Source organism: Hypomesus transpacificus, unplaced genomic scaffold, assembly GCF_021917145.1.
Source record: "Hypomesus transpacificus isolate Combined female unplaced genomic scaffold, fHypTra1 scaffold_42, whole genome shotgun sequence".
Lineage (NCBI taxonomy): Eukaryota > Metazoa > Chordata > Actinopteri > Osmeriformes > Osmeridae > Hypomesus > Hypomesus transpacificus.
Window position 1 is genome coordinate 1,001,117 of NW_025813938.1, and position 18,365 is coordinate 1,019,481.

The window sequence follows — 18,365 nt, forward strand, 5'->3', positions numbered from 1 at the left end:
GCAAGCCAAGATGACACACAGACAGTTTTTGAATATTTTAGGCATAATATTATGAAAATGTACCTAATCAGCATTTACCAACTTCTAAATTACCTATTTTATGTGTTGATGTGCATTGTTTACCTAATGTATTCTTACATATACATTAACTCTTTTAGCCTAGACACATAATATGTCAGAATTAAAAGACAGTCCCAAAGTGAATGTCGTAGGCGGTCATTTTATGACTGGTGCAGGGCTCTTTTTAGACTGAATTAAAATTAGTCTAGGTACACACTGCCATCTGGTGGCAGACAAATGTAATGCACATATCTGCGAGGGGCCCGTTGTGGGCCCTTAAACGTCGGTTAAGGTTATCTGGAGATGCAAGACAGATCCAAGGGTACATTTACGGCGATGTAAGGCCACAACTTGCAGAAAACAGGCGAGCAATTTCAACACAGTGGACAGTGACGCGGATTTACCATTTAGCCTGTGTGACACGGCGGTCTGAAAACCAAGCAGCAGCAGCAACGCCAGTTTCTGTGACGACATGGCTGTCATCCCAAACAATTAATATGTAACACCTCATCCTACCATTGATGTCTTTATCCAGCGAGGGTCAGGTTGAATCCAATCCAGCACAAAGCACATGGAATCCACTGTAGCCCCCGTGAACTGTCCAATTTCTCAAACTCGTCTGAATACGCCAAAAACTGTCATGTGTCCTGATATTTTGGCAGCATCATCCTCTCCTTCGTAAACTTATCAATAACAACGGTAAATTGAGTTTAGAGAGGGGCCTTCTTTCTCCATTACCGTGTAGTTTTAAAATAACTTCTGTGACTGAAAGAGCGTTTGAAAAAATCTGATGACGTCTTCCGTAGGCCCCAAATACAATGTAGCCGATGGTCACAAGGCCCTTTTCATAACGTTGCAGGTGATTTAGGGCAGAACAGCTTATGTTGTGTTGAATTTACACTTCACTACATATAGTAGTATATGAAACGAAATAAACAAATTCACCCAAAACTCTCTCAGCAACACATCGTCTGGCTAGCTCCTCGTTAGCGACGTTTTCACTTTTTAGGCTAGCAGCCTAGAGCTAGTCAGGTAGCTAATTTGCCAGACATGAAGATTGAGTTGTTTAGAGTGAGAATCAGTTATTAACACAAGGCCGCAATATTGTTTCTCAGCTCTGGCTCCTTTTGCTTTATTGCGGTCGACGTTGTACTTTTTTTTTTACATTTTAGCCACCACAGCCTACGGTTAACTTCTACTGACGAACAGGAGACAGCACAGCGTCACGTGCTCTTTCAAAGTCAGAGGTCGTCCAAATGACGCACTTAGCCTACGCGCACGGAGAGAAACATATCAACAGAGAGGGGGGAAAACTGAATGAAATATTGACGTGGGTAGTGATTGATTGTCACATTTTCTCCTCTTGATTTGAAAATGATTGTTACGAAATACAACAATCTAAACAGAAATAGGCTACAGCAGACATTCCAGTTTTTAAAACTCGCGGCAGCCAAATCGATTTGATAGAGGAGGTGGAATCAAGGGAAAGACCAACAAATCCCCCCCACCCCCATTTCGAAACACATATTTAATCTCTAACAATGGAGACCGCCAGAATGGTTCACCAGAAACAGATGCTTTCCTAAAAGAGATTATTGTGGGTGCTGTTGGGTAGGTTATATGGACGACAACAGAATGTCACGCCACAGATTCCTCACAATTTCAGCAATTGACCACAACCCGACTATAGTCAGCAGAATAAGCGCCAATTGAGTTTGTGTCCTTTAATAACTGAATTTCAGACTACGTGACGTCGTTCTTGTCCTGTTAGGTCTCCAGTCCGTTTCAAGATTAAAACTGAGAAGTCTTTATTAGTCTTGAAGCCGTCTATCGGCTTGATAGACGGTTTTGAGGGACAAAAAATAAATAATTAAAAATGTTGAGAATTCCGAGACTAATACAGTGGGGACAATGATTGGCTAGCCTACATCTGAGAAATGAAATAAGATTCAATGGATAACTCCAAATTGGTTATGACACTATTATTATGTCAGATTTTTTTATATTGCGGTGAACTACATGAATCCTTGTTATACGATGCAAATAAAAGAGCAATATTTAGAATCGACCAAACGTCATCGCCGACTCATAAACGCCCAGTCAAATCTAATAAGCCTACAGGACAATAGTCACTTATGGAGCAGTCTGCAAAAAGTTTGTCAACTACTGAACGGAAGGAGAGTTGAACCATCATTATCAATGCAACCGACGTGAAAATGTCATCAATCGGAACGGATATCCTCGTTAGTCTTCTCATTCTTTGTAAGTAGAATCATATATAAACGTAGGCACAATACAATCATTATGCAAACTCAAGTCTGTTAGTATTAGAAGTAGGTAACATAAGCGTGATGAGATTGGAGGTGTAGGCTACGTGTTTCTCCCATTTGACAAAGTAAAATAGAATACTTGTTTGTAAATATGTATCGTATTAACATAGTGTTACATTTTCTGATGGTGTTAAGCAAATATCCGTTTTCCCACTATCAAGTTTCTTTCCGATATCCATGCAATAACATATTTGACATAGCCTAGTTACATTAAAAATAACAAAAAATGTTCAGTAGCCTACACTTGCACCTGACATATTTAATTGACGACCTAATCCCTAATCATTAATCAAATTATGTTGAAGATACTAACAAGTTGGTTGTCTGGTAGGCTACTGTGCGGAACCTAATTTATTACACTGTTGTAATAAAGTTGTAGAAAGTTACCCTCTTTGATACTACACAAACACGTAATGGAGGTTTGGAATAGATTTTTCTCAGAGAAAATAATAATTTAAACCAGGCACGTTCTAATGCCTTGATTTATTTCTGAAACAAATACGACTACAAGTTTTTTTTTGGGGGGGGGGGGGCTCTGTTAAAGCATGCATCATAGTCACAAACTATGGACTGCATGCTTACACGTCGGTCTGACAAGCTTGGGCTTGTGGGTGAAAGCTGTTTGGAGCAGGTACATTCCATGCCCTCAGGAGTACACAGCCTACCTGTGAGACATGCTCCTCACTTTATACACCATTTTGGATCGCACAGCGGTTTGGTAGAAATGAGTTGTGTTTGAGGATGTTTTGTGAGGAGGATGGAGAATGTTTGCTAAACTCAAGCTCACTCCTAAAACGGGGAATTCAGGATGGATGTGAGAGATGGATCTCTCACTTGTTACTTTACTATACCCAATCATTTCCCAAACCCTTTTGGTTCTGCCCCAGTTGACAGGTTTGGGTCCTCGGTGCTGTTCAACGTTGGCACGGCCGGTGCCAAGATCTTCTCTGGGCCCACAGATGGGCAGTTTGGCTACACCGTTCAGCAGCTGACTAATCATCAAGGAAAATGGTACAGAATGAGGAACTCAGATCACCCATGCAGACACACTTCCTTGTGCTTCTTAAAGACTTACTGTTCTTAGATATTAACGTCCTGTTATAGACGGACGATGACTTTATTCCTTCAGAAGATCATCTATTTTTAAAATGTCCCCCTTAAACATGCCCTCCATACTTAAAAATGCCTGTTGAAAGGACTGTCAAACCCATTCATTTCCCCATGAATATCTCAGGTTCACTCTAATTAGCACAATTTACTTTTTGAGTATGAATGATCAGTGAGTATAACCACTACGCGCTGTTGTTGCAAAACTGTGCTGCTTTCAAGACCCTGTTTAATATAATGTCATGCATTGGGAATATGAACACTTTCATGGTACAAAAAAGTATATGTATGTATATATGTTTGTAAGCGTGGAGGAAGTCTAAACGTGAGGCGTTTCTGCTTTCTAGGCTCCTGGTTGGTTCTCCCTGGAGTGGTTACACTCAAAACAGGAAGGGAGACATTTATAAGTGTCCTGTATCAGGATCCACAATCAGTTGTGAAAAGCTCAACATTCAGGGTAAAGCCCACTTATACACATTTTAAACCTTAAGCGAGACTGAAACACACTAAAAAGTTGTTTTTATCATAACGTTAATCTTTGACCAAAGAAAAGACATGGCTCCCTATTGAAACTGGAATTATCTAAACAATGTTTAATTCACAGTGTCTTGTAACTGAAATTATAAACATTGAGAACCCTTTTTTATGTTGTTAGACTCTATGAATATTCCCAACGTGCGAAACATCAACACCAACATGAGTCTCGGTCTGGCTCTAACTCGCAGGGCCAGTGGATTCATGGTAAGACTTTTCACTGTGTCTATGAAGGCTGCAATTGTTGTGATGTTGTGCTGTATTCATTTAGCCCACCCTTTTATCAAAAGCGACGTACAGGGTTGTATTTGAACCTGGAACCTCCTGATCTACAGTGACATTTTCTACCACTGAGTGATGCCTTCCTGTTTGGCATGTAAATCATTGACATTTTAAAACTAGTGTGACAACTCTCAACATTTAAAATGAATCACACTTCACACCCCAACACCAAAAGGATGCTATTCAAATCTTCAAAACGTGTGCGTGCTCAGAATGATGCGTATTTTGTAAGGAAAAGAGAAGTCAAAGCTCAGTTTTTGTTGTCTCTGCAGGCCTGTGGTCCACTGTGGGGGCAGCAGTGTGGAAGTCAGAGATATTACCCTGGGGCTTGTGTTGAAGTCAGTCCTCTCTTCAAACCTCAACCTGCCTTCTCTCCTGCTGTGCAGAGTAAGACACTTTCATCTTCCAGAGCATGTTGTTCCTGTTAAGATAAAAGACAGTGTGACAAAAAACTGTTATCAAGGTAATGTTATGTTGAAGTTCCTCTTCAGGAACAGCAAGACTAGTCAGTTGGATTCTGGGTTTATGAGTATTAAGCAATCTGCAGATTGGAGAGAATGTTTAACACACCTTGACATGACAAAAAAAGAATACATGAACAGATGATAAGGCAACCGCTGATCTGCTGATCCTGATGAACATAAACACAAGAAATCCCTGATATCTTCCACACACGTGGTCATCAGTAGGAATTCAGGACATGTTATTGTTAAGGGTAATAATGGAACATAGTTTTAGGACACTTTACTGAAATATTATTATGGAACAGTGGTTCAAGTAGCTGTGTAATGCTATCCATATTCGTTATTAATCACAACTTTCGACCATTCCTTCTTCAGCTTGTGGAGGCCCTATGGACATCGTCATTGTTTTGGATGGCTCGAACAGCATTTATCCTTGGACACCAATGAACGACTTCCTCACAAAGCTAATTCCTGCTTTAGACATTGGACCACAAAGTGCACTGGTTAGTATACAGTATAATGCATTGTACATATGAAACTTAAATATTACTGGGCTTAAAAAAGTAAAATGTCCTGAATCAATTAATTGTGACCCTAGAGTGTCAGATATACACTTGGATATACATTTAAATTAACTGGACGTTTTTTGTTTTTCACCCAGGTAAGTGTCATCCAGTATGCTGTAGAAGCCCAGTTTGAATTCAGATTGAGAGATTACAATACCAAAAAGGGAGTTTTGGAAGCTGTTTCCAAAATCACCCAGATGTACGGTCACTCCACGAACACATTCCACGCCATCAGTTACGCCTGGTTCGTATTACTTTGTGGCACTCAATTCAACCAAACATTTCACTTACCTTTCTGTCTGTAAGACTTCTAGGTAGGCCTATCCATTTTCTTTACCAACCTAAAAGTTTATCACACTGCCCGTGTAAAAGTATTTTTAAATTGTACTTTTTTTTCTTCAGTCTTGGAAAGCTTTGCAAGTTTGTTAAATGAAATCAAACAGGTTGTCAAGTTGAGAATTGTTTCCAGTCAGTGGGGTTTTCATGCGGATAGCGGCGGTCGGCCTGGCGTGCCCAAGGTGATGGTGGTGGTCACCGATGGGGAGTCCCATGACCGTGCCTTCAGGGACAATGTCATACAGGAGTGTGAGAAACAACGAATAACCCGCTTCGGCATCGCTGTAAGTGAGAAGACGACTCCTAAATCAGCTCTTCTTAAGAACGCTCTTCTTAATAACGTTCTAAGAGCGTTCTAGAGCGCTCTTAGAACGTTCTTAAGACGCTCTTAGCGTTAAGAGCGTCTTAACGAATCTGGGAAACCCGGCCTTTGTCATTTCTGTGTTCTGCTTCTGGGCTTAGGTGCTGGGGTACTATTCCAGGAACAACATCGACACAACAAACCTTATAGCAGAGATCAAGTCCATCGCCAGTGTCCCCAGCAACAAGTATTTCTTTAATGTCTCCGAAGAGGCAGCACTATCCACCATTGCTGGATCACTGGGAAACCGAATCTTCAGTATCGAGGGTACAGTTTGACTGAGAACTGTGTCATTTTCGTTGACAGGCACAGTAAAGTATTTCACTATCCAGAATGACTGGATAGTGAAATACTTTATACTGTGCACATGTTAAACATATCACGTTACTTGACTGTTGACTTTGAGGTGTGAGAGAGCCAGTTTGAGATTTAAGGAGAGTATTCGATTACCATAATCAGACCTTCCTCATAATCACTTGAAGAGCAGCGTATTCTGGTTGTCTTGACTCACTAGGCACGGGGACCGCTGGTGAGAACTTCAAGATGGAGATGTCTCAGGTGGGCTTCAGCGCTCACTACTCCAGCTCACAGGTTGGTCCCTGTCCTCTCAGGCTAGCATGCCAGCTTTAACAGGAGAGGGAACCTGGGCTTATTTTCTTTTCTTTTTTTTCACATCCTGTTTGTTTGCCAAACAGGATGTGATGATGCTGGGGGCGGTGGGTGCGTACGCCTGGAGCGGAACGGTTGTCCACCTGACTGGAGCCCAAGCCGACATCTTCCCCTCCTCTGTGTTCGAGAACATCCTGCAGGATAGAAACCACAGCGCCTTACTGGGTAAGCTATCATAAAGAACAGAGATTTTACTGTAAAATTATCTTAGGATCCAGTTATTTTACCATTCACTGTAAGCACAGCAATGTAGTGCTTGGAGGTTGCAGGTTCAAATCCCACTCTGTTCGTTGCTTTGGATAAAAGTGTCTGCTATATGAACAGTGTTGCACTGCCCCATCCCACCAGATGTTGTGTTCAGGTTGTGTATCATAATGTTCCATGTCAAATTGTTTTTGGTTCCAGGTTATTCTGTGACCACTTTAAGTGATGGAGCCTCTGAATACTTTGTGGCTGGGGCTCCCCGCGCTAACCACTCAGGTCAGGTGATCGTCTACACGGTCAACTCCCAAAAGCAGCTCACGGTGGTGGACTCAGAGAGAGGGAAACAGGTACTCACAGCCTCTTTCTACAACAAATGGCAACAAATGCACCAAAAAATGCGGTGTCAATTTTACAGCCTGATTTCAACATTTTGTAAAGTAATGCCCCTGTCTGTAAAGTAAAGGCCCCTGTCTGTAAAGTAAATGCCCCTGTCTGTAAAGTAAAGGCCCCTGTCTGTAAAGTAAATGCCCCTGTCTGTAAAGTAAAGGCCCCTGTCTCAGATCGGGTCGTACTTCGGGAGCGTGTTGTGTCCTCTGGATGTGGACCGAGACGGAGTGTCGGACCTGTTGCTGGTCGCGGCCCCAATGTTCATGAGTGACCTGAGGAAAGAGCAGGGGGTGGTCTATCTCTACTCCGTCACCAAGGTAACATCCAGAACGGGCAAAGTAAGGGGTGTCGGTGACGCTTATAGAATTAAGTGATGGCTAGACACCTTTTGTAGAAAACAGAGTCTTTGTAATAAATCTCCCTCGTCTCTCTCCTGAAGGGCGTTCTGAGCGACCACGGCGTCCTCCAGGGTCCGTCCCCGGGGGAGAACGCCCGGTTCGGCACGGCGCTGTCGGCCGCCCAGGACCTGGACCTGGATGGCTTCAGTGACGTGGTGATAGGGGCACCCCTGGAGGACGGCGGGAGGGGAGCCGTCTACCTTTACAACGGGGAGAAGAAGACGCTGCGCACACAGTTCTCTCAGGTGAGGGGGACGGGAGGTCGTGTTGGGGTCGTGCCGGTTCAGTGTCAGGGTGTGGATTGACCTTCCAAACACCTTCAACAGGGCAGAGATCCCTGCTGTTTTTGGCTTGATTCACCACATGCGCTTCATCATACATTGATTTGTTTTATTCCAGAGAATCCTTGGGTCTAAATTAGACTCTAAAATGCAGTATTTCGGGAGGTCTCTGGACAGCTATGGAGATTTGAATGATGACACCATTCCTGATGTTTCAGTCGGGGCACATGGCAAAGTTATCCAGCTGTGGTGAGTTAGGCTTGTCAGGCATCAGTGGGCAAGAACTACCAAGTTTAATACCAACAAACCCTTAACCTATTGAAATGTTGAAATCAAGTTACCTCATAAAATCAGGTAAATACAATCACAAACTGTTCCCGTCTAGTTATTGCTCCACTTAATTATACACGCAGACATATCTTGAAAAGTATCTTGTGAAAGGGATCAAGTCTTAACATCCTAGCCCCATCTGAGATATTTCCATTATGGACATCTAATCAGAAGCTAACGTACACCTCATGGTATTTTCCGCCAGGTCTCGTGGAGTTGCCACGGTGATCGTCCGTGTGTCCTTTACACCTGATAATATCAACATCCTCAACAAACCCTGTTTGTTTAGCGGCCGAAAGCTTTACTGCTTTGAGGCCAAGGTGTGCTTCACAGCCTCCTTCAAGCCCAAGAATCCTGTCGGCCCTGTAGGTAAGGTGAGCATGCTGGCTTTGTAGATGGGTTTAGCTTAGCGGTTAGAGCATTTGAATAAATCCTCTTAAATGTTACAAAATTCAGGTTAAAGGTTAGGGGTTTATAACTAACTTTTATTTCTCTAGTGATATCCTACAATCTTCTGCTTGACGCTGACCTCCAATCAACACATGTGACCTCCAGAGGGCTGTTCAGTCAAAACAATGATAGACTTCTCTCTGGAAACCTGCAGATATCATCTGTTCCTGTGTGCCAGCCCTACCAGATATACGTCCAGGTATCTGATGATACACTCACCAGGCGAAGCTAGCAATACGTCCAGGTATCTGATGATACACTCACCAGGCGAAGCTAGCAATACGTCCAGGTATCTGATGATACACTCACCAGGCGAAGCTAGCAATACGTCCAGGTATCTGATGATACACTCACCAGGCGAAGCTAGCAATACGTCCAGGTATCTGATGATACACTCACCAGGCGAAGCTAGCAATACGTCCAGGTATCTGATGATACACTCACCAGGCGAAGCTAGCAATACGTCCAGGTATCTGATGATACACTCACCAGGCGAAGCTAGCAATACGTCCAGGTATCTGATGATACACTCACCAGGCGAAGCTAGCAATACGTCCAGGTATCTGATGATACACTCACCAGGCGAAGCTAGCAATACGTCCAGGTATCTGATGATACACTCACCAGGCGAAGCTAGCAATACGTCCAGGTATCTGATGATACACTCACCAGGCGAAGCTAGCAATACGTCCAGGTATCTGATGATACACTCACCAGGCGAAGCTAGCAATACGTCCAGGTATCTGATGATACACTCACCAGGCGAAACTAGCAATACGTCCAGGTATCTGATGATACACTCACCAGGCGAAGCTAGCAATACGTCCAGGTATCTGATGATACACTCACCAGGCGAAACTAGCAGGACAATACTTTCAAATCTGTGTTTTTCCAGATTAGCAGCACTCACTGTCAAAAGTCACTGTAAAAGTCAGGACAGGCTTAACATTTAAGTTAATTTTTAGCCTCACTTAACCCTCAGAATATTTTTTTGGGGTGTGGTATAACTTTAACTTTATTAAATTAATATCTTTCATATGTATTAATTTAAATTTGCATCTTTCCAACAGGAAACCCCAGACTTTGTCAATTCTATCAGTTTACGTGTTGACATCAGTCAGCTGAACTCAGATTCCAACCCGGTGCTTGACGTCTTCTCCCCTCACGCATGGGAGTTTTTTGTAAGAATATTTAATGGTTTTGATTTATGCACACAGTCATATTTAGTAAGGCTGTTTCATCCGTCATATGGATTACATTTTTCAGTTTGTGTCCTCTAATCATCACCTTTACAAGCTCTGCTGTAATGTTGTTTGAAAGCTTGGTGCGGAATTAGGTGGTATGGTCAGTTTAAAGGGTTTGTTTGAATTATTTGGGGAAACTGACGCAGAATGTTTCGGGCAGATTCCCTTCTCCAAAGACTGTGGCTCCGACAAGGTGTGTGTCAGCGATCTGGTGCTGAAGGTAAACAAAGGAAGAGAGATACCTAGGTGAGTTCTGTCATACTAGGACAACCATCATGGAAGAATGTGTGGAAGTGTCTTCCATCTTATTTCACTAATACTTTCCAGTCAGAATATCTAAAGTGATGATTCCTAACCATTGTTTTCATTTACCGACCTGCCTCACAATGTTGTGTTTAAAAGGAACATTATATTCGACATCCCGAACTTCATTTGTTCCGTAGATGTCGTGAACGTTTTTCAAGAGTTCTATTTAATTTTATACAAGCCTCTTTTACTAAAGAATTCCTTTAAAACTTATTGTTCAAGCTTCAACTCAGAGCTCAATCCTCATAAAATGGGTGTGTCTCTTTCAGCCGAGGCAGAACAGCTCAGAATCTATTTTCAGAACCTGGAATGACAAACGCTTAATAATACCAGCTCAAACTAAATACAATTTGAATGCCCCATTTTTGTGTGTGACCTAAACCATATCGTCAATAGAAGTTTTTGATATTGTATTATAGATGTTTTCCTGTTCTCGTGGATTGTAATGGTTAGTTGCACGCCATTATTTGATTTTTTACAAATGTTTCAGTTATCAGTTGTTGGATCTCTTCCTTGCAGTGATTCCACAATGCTGGTTAGCTACAAGAACCGTAGAATCTCATTTGAGGTACTCGTGAGTAACACGCTGGAGAACGCATACAACACTCGGGTCTTAGCTACGTACTCAAAGAACCTCTTCTATGCTTCGATAACTCCCCCGGTGAGCTTTGAGTGACTGGTTAAGGTGTTGAACTGATTCACCATGTTAGATAGGCGTTTTTACCCTGTACACTACTGAGTCTGTAATTCATCCAAAGTTTATTTAAAATCCAACACTTCCATTTAGATAGGATGAAAAGGAAAATACAAAACTAAAGACTCAATTGAATTCCTGAAGAGTTTGCTTGGAAACAATCAAACTGTGACTTGTTGTTCCAGAGTGATGGGACTTCAGTGAAGTGCTCCACCTCCGCTGAGCAGTCAGCCTCCTTGGCTTGCCAGGTGGCCTACCCTGCCTTGAAGAGAGACCAGCAGGTCTGGAACAGTGATTAACCATGAGCTCCACACTAACATGCAACGCTTCCTGAACAACACTTCAATGTCTGTGTTCTCTCTCGTCTGCAGGGGAAGTTCTGGATCAACTTCGACTTCAACCTGAATCACTTACAGAAGCAAGCACAAGTCACGTTTGAGGCCATAAGGTAGATTAAGTTCACATTTGCCTCATTTCTGAAAGATAAAGATGACAAAGACAACAGTAAGAAGTACATTAACTTGTTTGTGCCTGATGTTGATGATGTGCAATAAATGATCGTAATCTCACCGACAGTGATGGCGAGGAGAAGAAGCCTAAAGACAACAAGGTGGTCGTAACAATCCCTGTCAGCTACGACGCGGGGATCATCATGACCGCGTGAGTCTACCAGAACCGTTCAGTCTACCAGGACCGTTCAGTTTACCAGGACCGTTCAGTCTACCAGGACCTTTGAGTCTACCAGGACCATTCAGTTTACCAGGATCGTTCAGTCTACCAGAACCGTTCAGTCTACCAGGACCGTTCAGTCTACCAGGACCGTTGAGTCTACCAGGACCGTTCAGTTTACCAGGACCGTTCAGTCTACCAGGACCATTGAGTCTACCAGGACCGTTCAGTCTACCAGGATCGTTCAGTCTACCAGAACCGTTCAGTCTACTAGGACCGTTCAGTCTACCAGGACCGTTCAGTCTACCAGGACCGTTGAGTCTACCAGGACCGTTCAGTTTACCAGGACCGTTCAGTCTACCAGGACCGTTCAGTCTCACTCATGACAGTACAACTTGATCAGGTCAATAGCAGGGTTTCCCGGTGGCAGGCGTGTTGCTTAGGCGGCCGCCTTAACTGAAAAGTCCTGCTGGAAACCCTGAACAGTATGGTGGTTAGTAATGATAGAACCACACATTTTGTATTTGTTATAAATATGGTTAACCAAGAGTGCTGTAGTCGGTTTAAGTGACTGTACAATGCCAAGAAATAAGATAATATGAACTGTTGGAACAACATTGATGTATCAATCGCTATTTTGTAAAATATCATGTAATGTTTATGTCCTCAGGCAATCCAATATTAATTTCTATGTGGTGGACGAGGCTAAAGCAGTGAAGACCACCATTAACAACCTGGATGACATTGGGCCCCAGTTCAACTTTTTCCTAAAAGTAGGTCAATAAATATTTTAAATAATTGTGTGACAGTATTTCCATCATAAAGTAAGTTACTGTAATATTTTTAATAACAGTTACTGTATAAAGAATGTATTTAGGGACGTGTTTAGGGAGGTTTGACTTCTACATGAGGTGAGAGTGCAGTGTGAATTTGATCAACGTTGCTGCATATGTCTTTGGTTTATCGGTACTACAGTAATTTCCCTTCTAGATTTCCACAGGCAACATTCCCGTCAGCCTGGTCTATCTCACCATCTTCTTACCCAACACCACCGATGCTGGAAACCCACTGCTCTACATTACAGGCCTGAGCACGCAATCGGTGAGAGTCCAATCTGAAATACTTATTAACTACTGCTTGAAACGACAATTCTTCTACTCAGCTGTACCTACAGTGTAATTCAACCATGGACAATTTCGAATGTCGATTTTCCACTTAAATTTCCCTTTTCTCCGCCCAGCCCCAAATACAGCTTCTACACATGTATCCTTCTCGTGAAAGCTGGGGCGTTGCTGTTCGTAGTTAGCCCGTTCCCCTCTGCTGTGATATGAAAGACGCGCGTTCAGAAGGTTGAAGGGGCGTGTTCAGAAGGTTGAAGGGGCGTGTTCAGAAGGTTGAAGGGGCGCGTTTAGAAGGTTGAAGGTGCATGTTCAGAAAGTTGAACACGCGTTCAGAAGGTTGAAGAGGCGTGTTTAGAAGGTTGAAGGGGCGTGTTCAGAAGGTTGAAGGGGCGTGTTTAGAAGGTTGAAGGGGCGTGTTCAGAAGGTTGAAGGGGCGCGTTTAGAAGGTTGAAGGGGCGTGTTCAGAAGGTTGAAGGGGCGCGTTTAGAAGGTTGAAGGGGCATGTTCAGAAGGTTGAACACGTGTTCAGAAGGTTGAAGGGGCGTGTTCAGAAGGTTGAACACGCGTTCAGAAGGTTGAAGGGGCATGTTCAGAAGGTTGAACACGTGTTCAGAAGGTTGAAGGGGCGTGTTCAGAAGGTTGAACACGCGTTCAGAAGGTTGAAGGGGCATGTTCAGAAGGTTGAAGGGGCGTGTTCAGAGGGTTGAAGGGGCGTGTTCCAAAGTTTGAAGGGGCGTGTTCAGAAGGTTGAACATGCATTCAGAAGGTTGAAGGGGCGTGTTCAGAAGGTTGAAGGGGCGTGTTCAGAAGGTTGAAGGGGCGTGTTCAGAAGGTTGAAGGGGCGTGTTCAGAAGTTTGAAGGGGCGTGTTCAGAAGGTTGAACATGCATTCAAAAGGTTGAAGGGGCGTGTTCAGAAGGTTGAAGGGGCGTGTTTAGAAGGTTGAAGGGGCGTGTTCAGAAGGTTGAAGGGGCGCGTTTAGAAGGTTAAAGGGGCGTGTTCAGAAGGTTGAAGGGGCGCGTTTAGAAGGTTGAAGGGGCATGTTCAGAAGGTTGAACACGTGTTCAGAAGGTTGAAGGGGCGTGTTCAGAAGGTTGAACACGCGTTCAGAAGGTTGAAGGGGCATGTTCAGAAGGTTGAACACGTGTTCAGAAGGTTGAAGGGGCGTGTTCAGAAGGTTGAACACGCGTTCAGAAGGTTGAAGGGGCATGTTCAGAAGGTTGAAGGGGCGTGTTCAGAAGGTTGAAGGGGCGTGTTCCGAAGTTTGAAGGGGCGTGTTCAGAAGGTTGAACATGCATTCAGAAGGTTGAAGGGGCGTGTTCAGAAGGTTGAAGGGGCGTGTTCAGAAGGTTGAAGGGGCGTGTTCAGAAGGTTGAAGGGGCGTGTTCAGAAGTTTGAAGGGGCGTGTTCAGAAGGTTGAACATGCATTCAAAAGGTTGAAGGGGCGTGTTCAGAAGGTTGAACACGTGTTCAGAAGGTTGAAGGAGCGTGTTCAGAAGGTTGAAGGGGCGTGTTCAGAAGGTTGAAGGGGCGTGTTCAGAAGGTTGAACATGCATTCAGAAGGTTGAAGGGGCGTGTTCAGAAGGTTGAACACGTGTTCAGAAGGTTGAAGGGGGGTGTTCAGAAGGTTGAAGGGGCGTGTTCATAAGGTTGAAGGGGCGTGTTCAGAAGGTTGAACACGCGTTCAGAAGGTTGAAGGGGCGTGTTCAGAAGGTTGAAGGGGCGTGTTCAGAAGGTTGAAGGGGCGTGTTCAGAAGATTGAACCCGCATTCAGAAGGTTGAAGGGACGTGTTTCCCTTTTCCAGGACGGGGCAGTGAGCTGTGACATCAGCGGCCTGGTCGATCCTCTGAGGGTCGGGGTGAAGCCGCACAAAGTGGCCTTCAAGGAGGACAGCTTCAGAGGCCTAGAACAACTGGTGGGTGGTTCCTCAAATATAAATGTATAAATGATGTTGTCAAATAACAGCATTGTACCACAAACAAAGTACTTTAAAAGTACCCTATTTAGCCATTGCTAAAAGTGGTTCAAGTTGCACAAAACCATAAGATATTCTGACATGCCTCAGAACATTCCAGACTAAATAAACGAAAGCGATTGAATGTTGACAGCTCCCACTATCCCTCTATGAACATGTTTGGAGGTGCTATTCCACACTAACACATAAACATGTTTGGAGCTGCTGTTCCATACTAACACAGCGTCAACAATCTCCTACTTAACTTCCCCAGGATTGTGAGCATGCTCAGTGCACACTTGTGAAGTGCATCCTCAAAGACATGAGGGAAAAGAGCCACTACTTTGTGAACGTATCATCCAGGATCTGGAGCAGTTCATTAGTCTCAGTAAGGATAAAACACTGACACGGTGAAATGTTTCAGTGTCACTACCAGTCTGCCGGACACTTACTTAAATGTTCTTCAACTCCATGTGCACGGTTAGGGTTAGAGATATATAATTAAGATGCAGTATGATAACAATACTTATGATTTATGATGTTTCATTTACGTTGTTGAATCACTCTCTCCATTACCTATTCTGTTACACAGTCGACGTTCCAAACTGTTGTGCTCACAGCAAGAGCAGAAATAAAGACTTCCCAGCCTGATCTACTCCTCATTGCCGTGAAGACGTTACAGGTGATAGAACGTGTGTTTTACATCTAACTATGCTTCCAGCTCTGTCTCCTGAACCTGAGAATCATGGGTCGAAAAATAACACTGAATATAAAACTGCACACGCACAATACATCTGAACGACAAGCCCAACTGACAAGGAATGATGAAGGAACGCCCATGAACCAGTGAATTTGTTTTAGCCAAAAGAAACCTGAGTGGTGTAGAGGTCTGGTTCTCTGTGGTGGAGACTCACTCCTCCTGTCCTAGAGGCCTGGTTCTCTGTGTGGTGGAGACTCACTCCTCCTCTCCTAGAGGCCTGGTTCTCTGTGTGGTGGAGACTCACTCCTCCTGTCCCTCCCAGGTCCTCCTCACAGTCAGCAAGCCGGGGGAGACGGCGGACGTACCTGTGGGGGTGATTGTGGGTAGTGCGATAGGTGGGCTTCTCCTATTGGCTCTGGCTGTCGGCCTGCTGTGGAAGGTAACCATCTGTTTTCAACCTTGATATTTTCATGCATATGGTATGCAAAACTGTATACAGTTTCACTGTTGATTCAATCTGTCGTGCCTTAACTGTTACTGGCTTTTTTTATGTTTTAGTTTGGCTTCTTCAAGAGGAAGTATAAACAGCTCCAGAAAGAAGCAGGGGAGGCGGAGAACGAGAACGAGCAAGAGGAGGAACCATGACTGAGAACCCAGCGAGGCCAGAACCTCATCTCGTCTCCTACGGTAACATGGGGCTGTGTTTCAGGAGACAAATGTGGAGCCTGAGGAGTACTCTGCTCTGTAGACACCCCTTCTACAGTACACTGGACTGATACTGGTATTTCTGCAGTAGGATTTTTTCATGTCTTTTTAAATGTTTCTTGACCTAAAAAAGCTGTTTAAATACATTTCAATGTAGGGATTTAGCTCTTTATAAATTGTTTTTATACAGAGGGAGGATTATTTATACATTTCAGATCATTTTCAGCTTTTACAAAATGTGTTTTTGTGGTCACAGAATAATTTTGCTATGAGATTCCACTTTACGTTGTATTTTACCTCTGCAATTCAACAACTTGGCCCAGTCCATTAAAGGATACTATTAATAACCTGTGGTTGACTGTATGATTTATTCCACAAACATTTGCTTCCTTGATCAAACACTCATCTCACACATGTAAAATAGTCTACAAAGCTACCATGGGGCAAGGCAAACTTGATGAGGACTCTACTATAATCTGCTCTAATCTGCTTTACTCTGGTTTAGGCTTCTCTGTTCTCCTCGTCGAAAAAAAAGTTTCTAAAGATTTTCCAAATACTTTCGAAAGAAAGTTTGGAAAGAGCTCTGCTCTGCTCTAATCTGTAGAAACCGGTAACTGTTCTACTACTGTGTACTTTTCCTGGATTCAAAATACTGCCCTGTCCGTGTGTTTAACGCTTCTACCTCTAGATGGCAGCATCACATCGGAGACTTTTCCACAACGTCTCGTACATCCTTTTCCCAAGTCCTGTATCACGTCAATGATCGGACTCTGCATCTTTCAATGTACTGAGTCGTTGGATACATTAGTGGGATCATTATAGTTTGTCATTCATAAACGTGTAGCATCACGTTGACTTTATCCGACGCTGCTCCCGGAAGTGTAATTGTTTCTATTGAATTGGGGAAAAACTACCGTTTATCTTTGTTGTCTTTAGGACATTTTCTCGAACTTAGTCTGACTTAAAATGTACGTGTTTTTTCTAAGCCTACTCCAACTGTACTCCAAGGGTAGCCTACTACATTTAAATTTAGCCTACTTTTGTCAATTGCCAAGTTATTAGTTCTTAACTTTAACGCAGTGAGATGCCTGGAGTTTAGGCTACTAATGAATTGATTCAGGGTACTTTGTTATTGTTGTTCTACCTATTTAATCAATTTTAAATGAAGACGAACAGTTTGAATTACGCCCCAAACATGGTTTCCGTGACTAAAACTATAATTAAGCCTATTAATGAAATTTGGCTTTCTGACTAAATCCATAGTGAATCACTCATGCACCAGTTTATATGCTTTTTTCCCCCAAAATTTACTTAGAAGCTGTTAATTTCCTGTTTGAAGGCACACAATTTACTGATACTCGAACATTAGGCCTACATATTTGCTTTTCAATCAGTGGTTTACAGAATCGACTATTCAATCTATTTAGTGCAATCACCCAATGTTACATTTTGAACCTGCGTCTGAAAATGTTATATCTTGTTAAATTGTTAAAACATACTGTATATTGAGGTATAATATAAAGGAAATTAAATGAATGAAGCTAACAATAATCACAAAAGTTTTTTGAATATGACATGGGACACAGCATAAGGAGACAAAATATTTACTCTCCGAATCTCAGCCAACAAACTTCTCGCGCTTGGATTAAGTTTCAGGGTATAACATGGAGTTTGCTCAAGAGGTCGCACGCGGACTTCTGAATAAGATCACGAGGCTATAAGTGGACATGAGGTGTTCCTGCCCTGTGTTTCATTCAATGAAACGTAACACCCAACCTCTCTTTCTCTCTGAAGCCCCTTCGGAAACAGGACTGATTATATTTAAAAGCTTGACACGAAAGAGCAACCCAAACAACTGTCTGTTCTAATATTAGCATCCATGAAGGCCTCTGAAATCTATTATTGTCTGTGCAAGGATAGCTGGTTCCAATAGTCAGACACGTTTCATTAAAAGATTAACACATTAATCTGCAGTTGGTGGGAAAATTTCAGTTATCACCTAATCTCAAATAGAAGGTTGGGTGAAAACTAACTAAATAATAAACTTGAATTGCAACAAACCGCCTCTGAATACAAAACATTTAACACGTTAAGGGTTTTATTAATAGTTTAGATAATTGTTAATAGTATAAATATGAATATATAAACCATATACATTGATTGAACCCTGCAGGTTTAAAATGGCATATGTGTTTAAATTCGACCTATAATTT

General features: G+C 42.9%; 1 protein-coding gene across 3 annotated transcripts; it reads left to right on the plus strand.

Moving 5' to 3' along the window:
• Positions 1-2,145: 2,145 nt before the first annotated feature.
• LOC124464892 (integrin alpha-2-like) lies at positions 2,146-16,491 on the plus strand. 3 transcript variants are annotated; one of them, XM_047016798.1, is made up of 30 exons: positions 2,146-2,322; positions 3,278-3,401; positions 3,845-3,954; positions 4,153-4,238; positions 4,586-4,700; positions 5,153-5,280; positions 5,439-5,587; positions 5,813-5,963; positions 6,142-6,307; positions 6,555-6,631; positions 6,736-6,874; positions 7,115-7,260; positions 7,474-7,617; positions 7,740-7,943; positions 8,098-8,228; positions 8,515-8,683; positions 8,914-8,958; positions 9,830-9,940; positions 10,164-10,249; positions 10,829-10,970; positions 11,189-11,284; positions 11,375-11,451; positions 11,580-11,663; positions 12,343-12,445; positions 12,663-12,773; positions 14,598-14,708; positions 15,022-15,135; positions 15,340-15,429; positions 15,770-15,886; positions 16,006-16,491. In XM_047016798.1, the coding sequence occupies exons 1-30, from the start codon at positions 2,277-2,279 to the stop codon at positions 16,090-16,092; spliced, it is 3,459 nt and encodes a 1,152-aa protein (XP_046872754.1). In that variant the 5' UTR covers positions 2,146-2,276; the 3' UTR covers positions 16,093-16,491. The 3 variants fall into 3 exon arrangements, with proteins under 3 accessions (XP_046872754.1, XP_046872753.1, XP_046872755.1); XM_047016797.1 differs by having other exon boundaries at positions 8,515-8,678; positions 8,807-8,958; XM_047016799.1 differs by lacking the exon at positions 15,022-15,135 and having other exon boundaries at positions 8,515-8,678; positions 8,807-8,958.
• Positions 16,492-18,365: the final 1,874 nt, after the last annotated feature.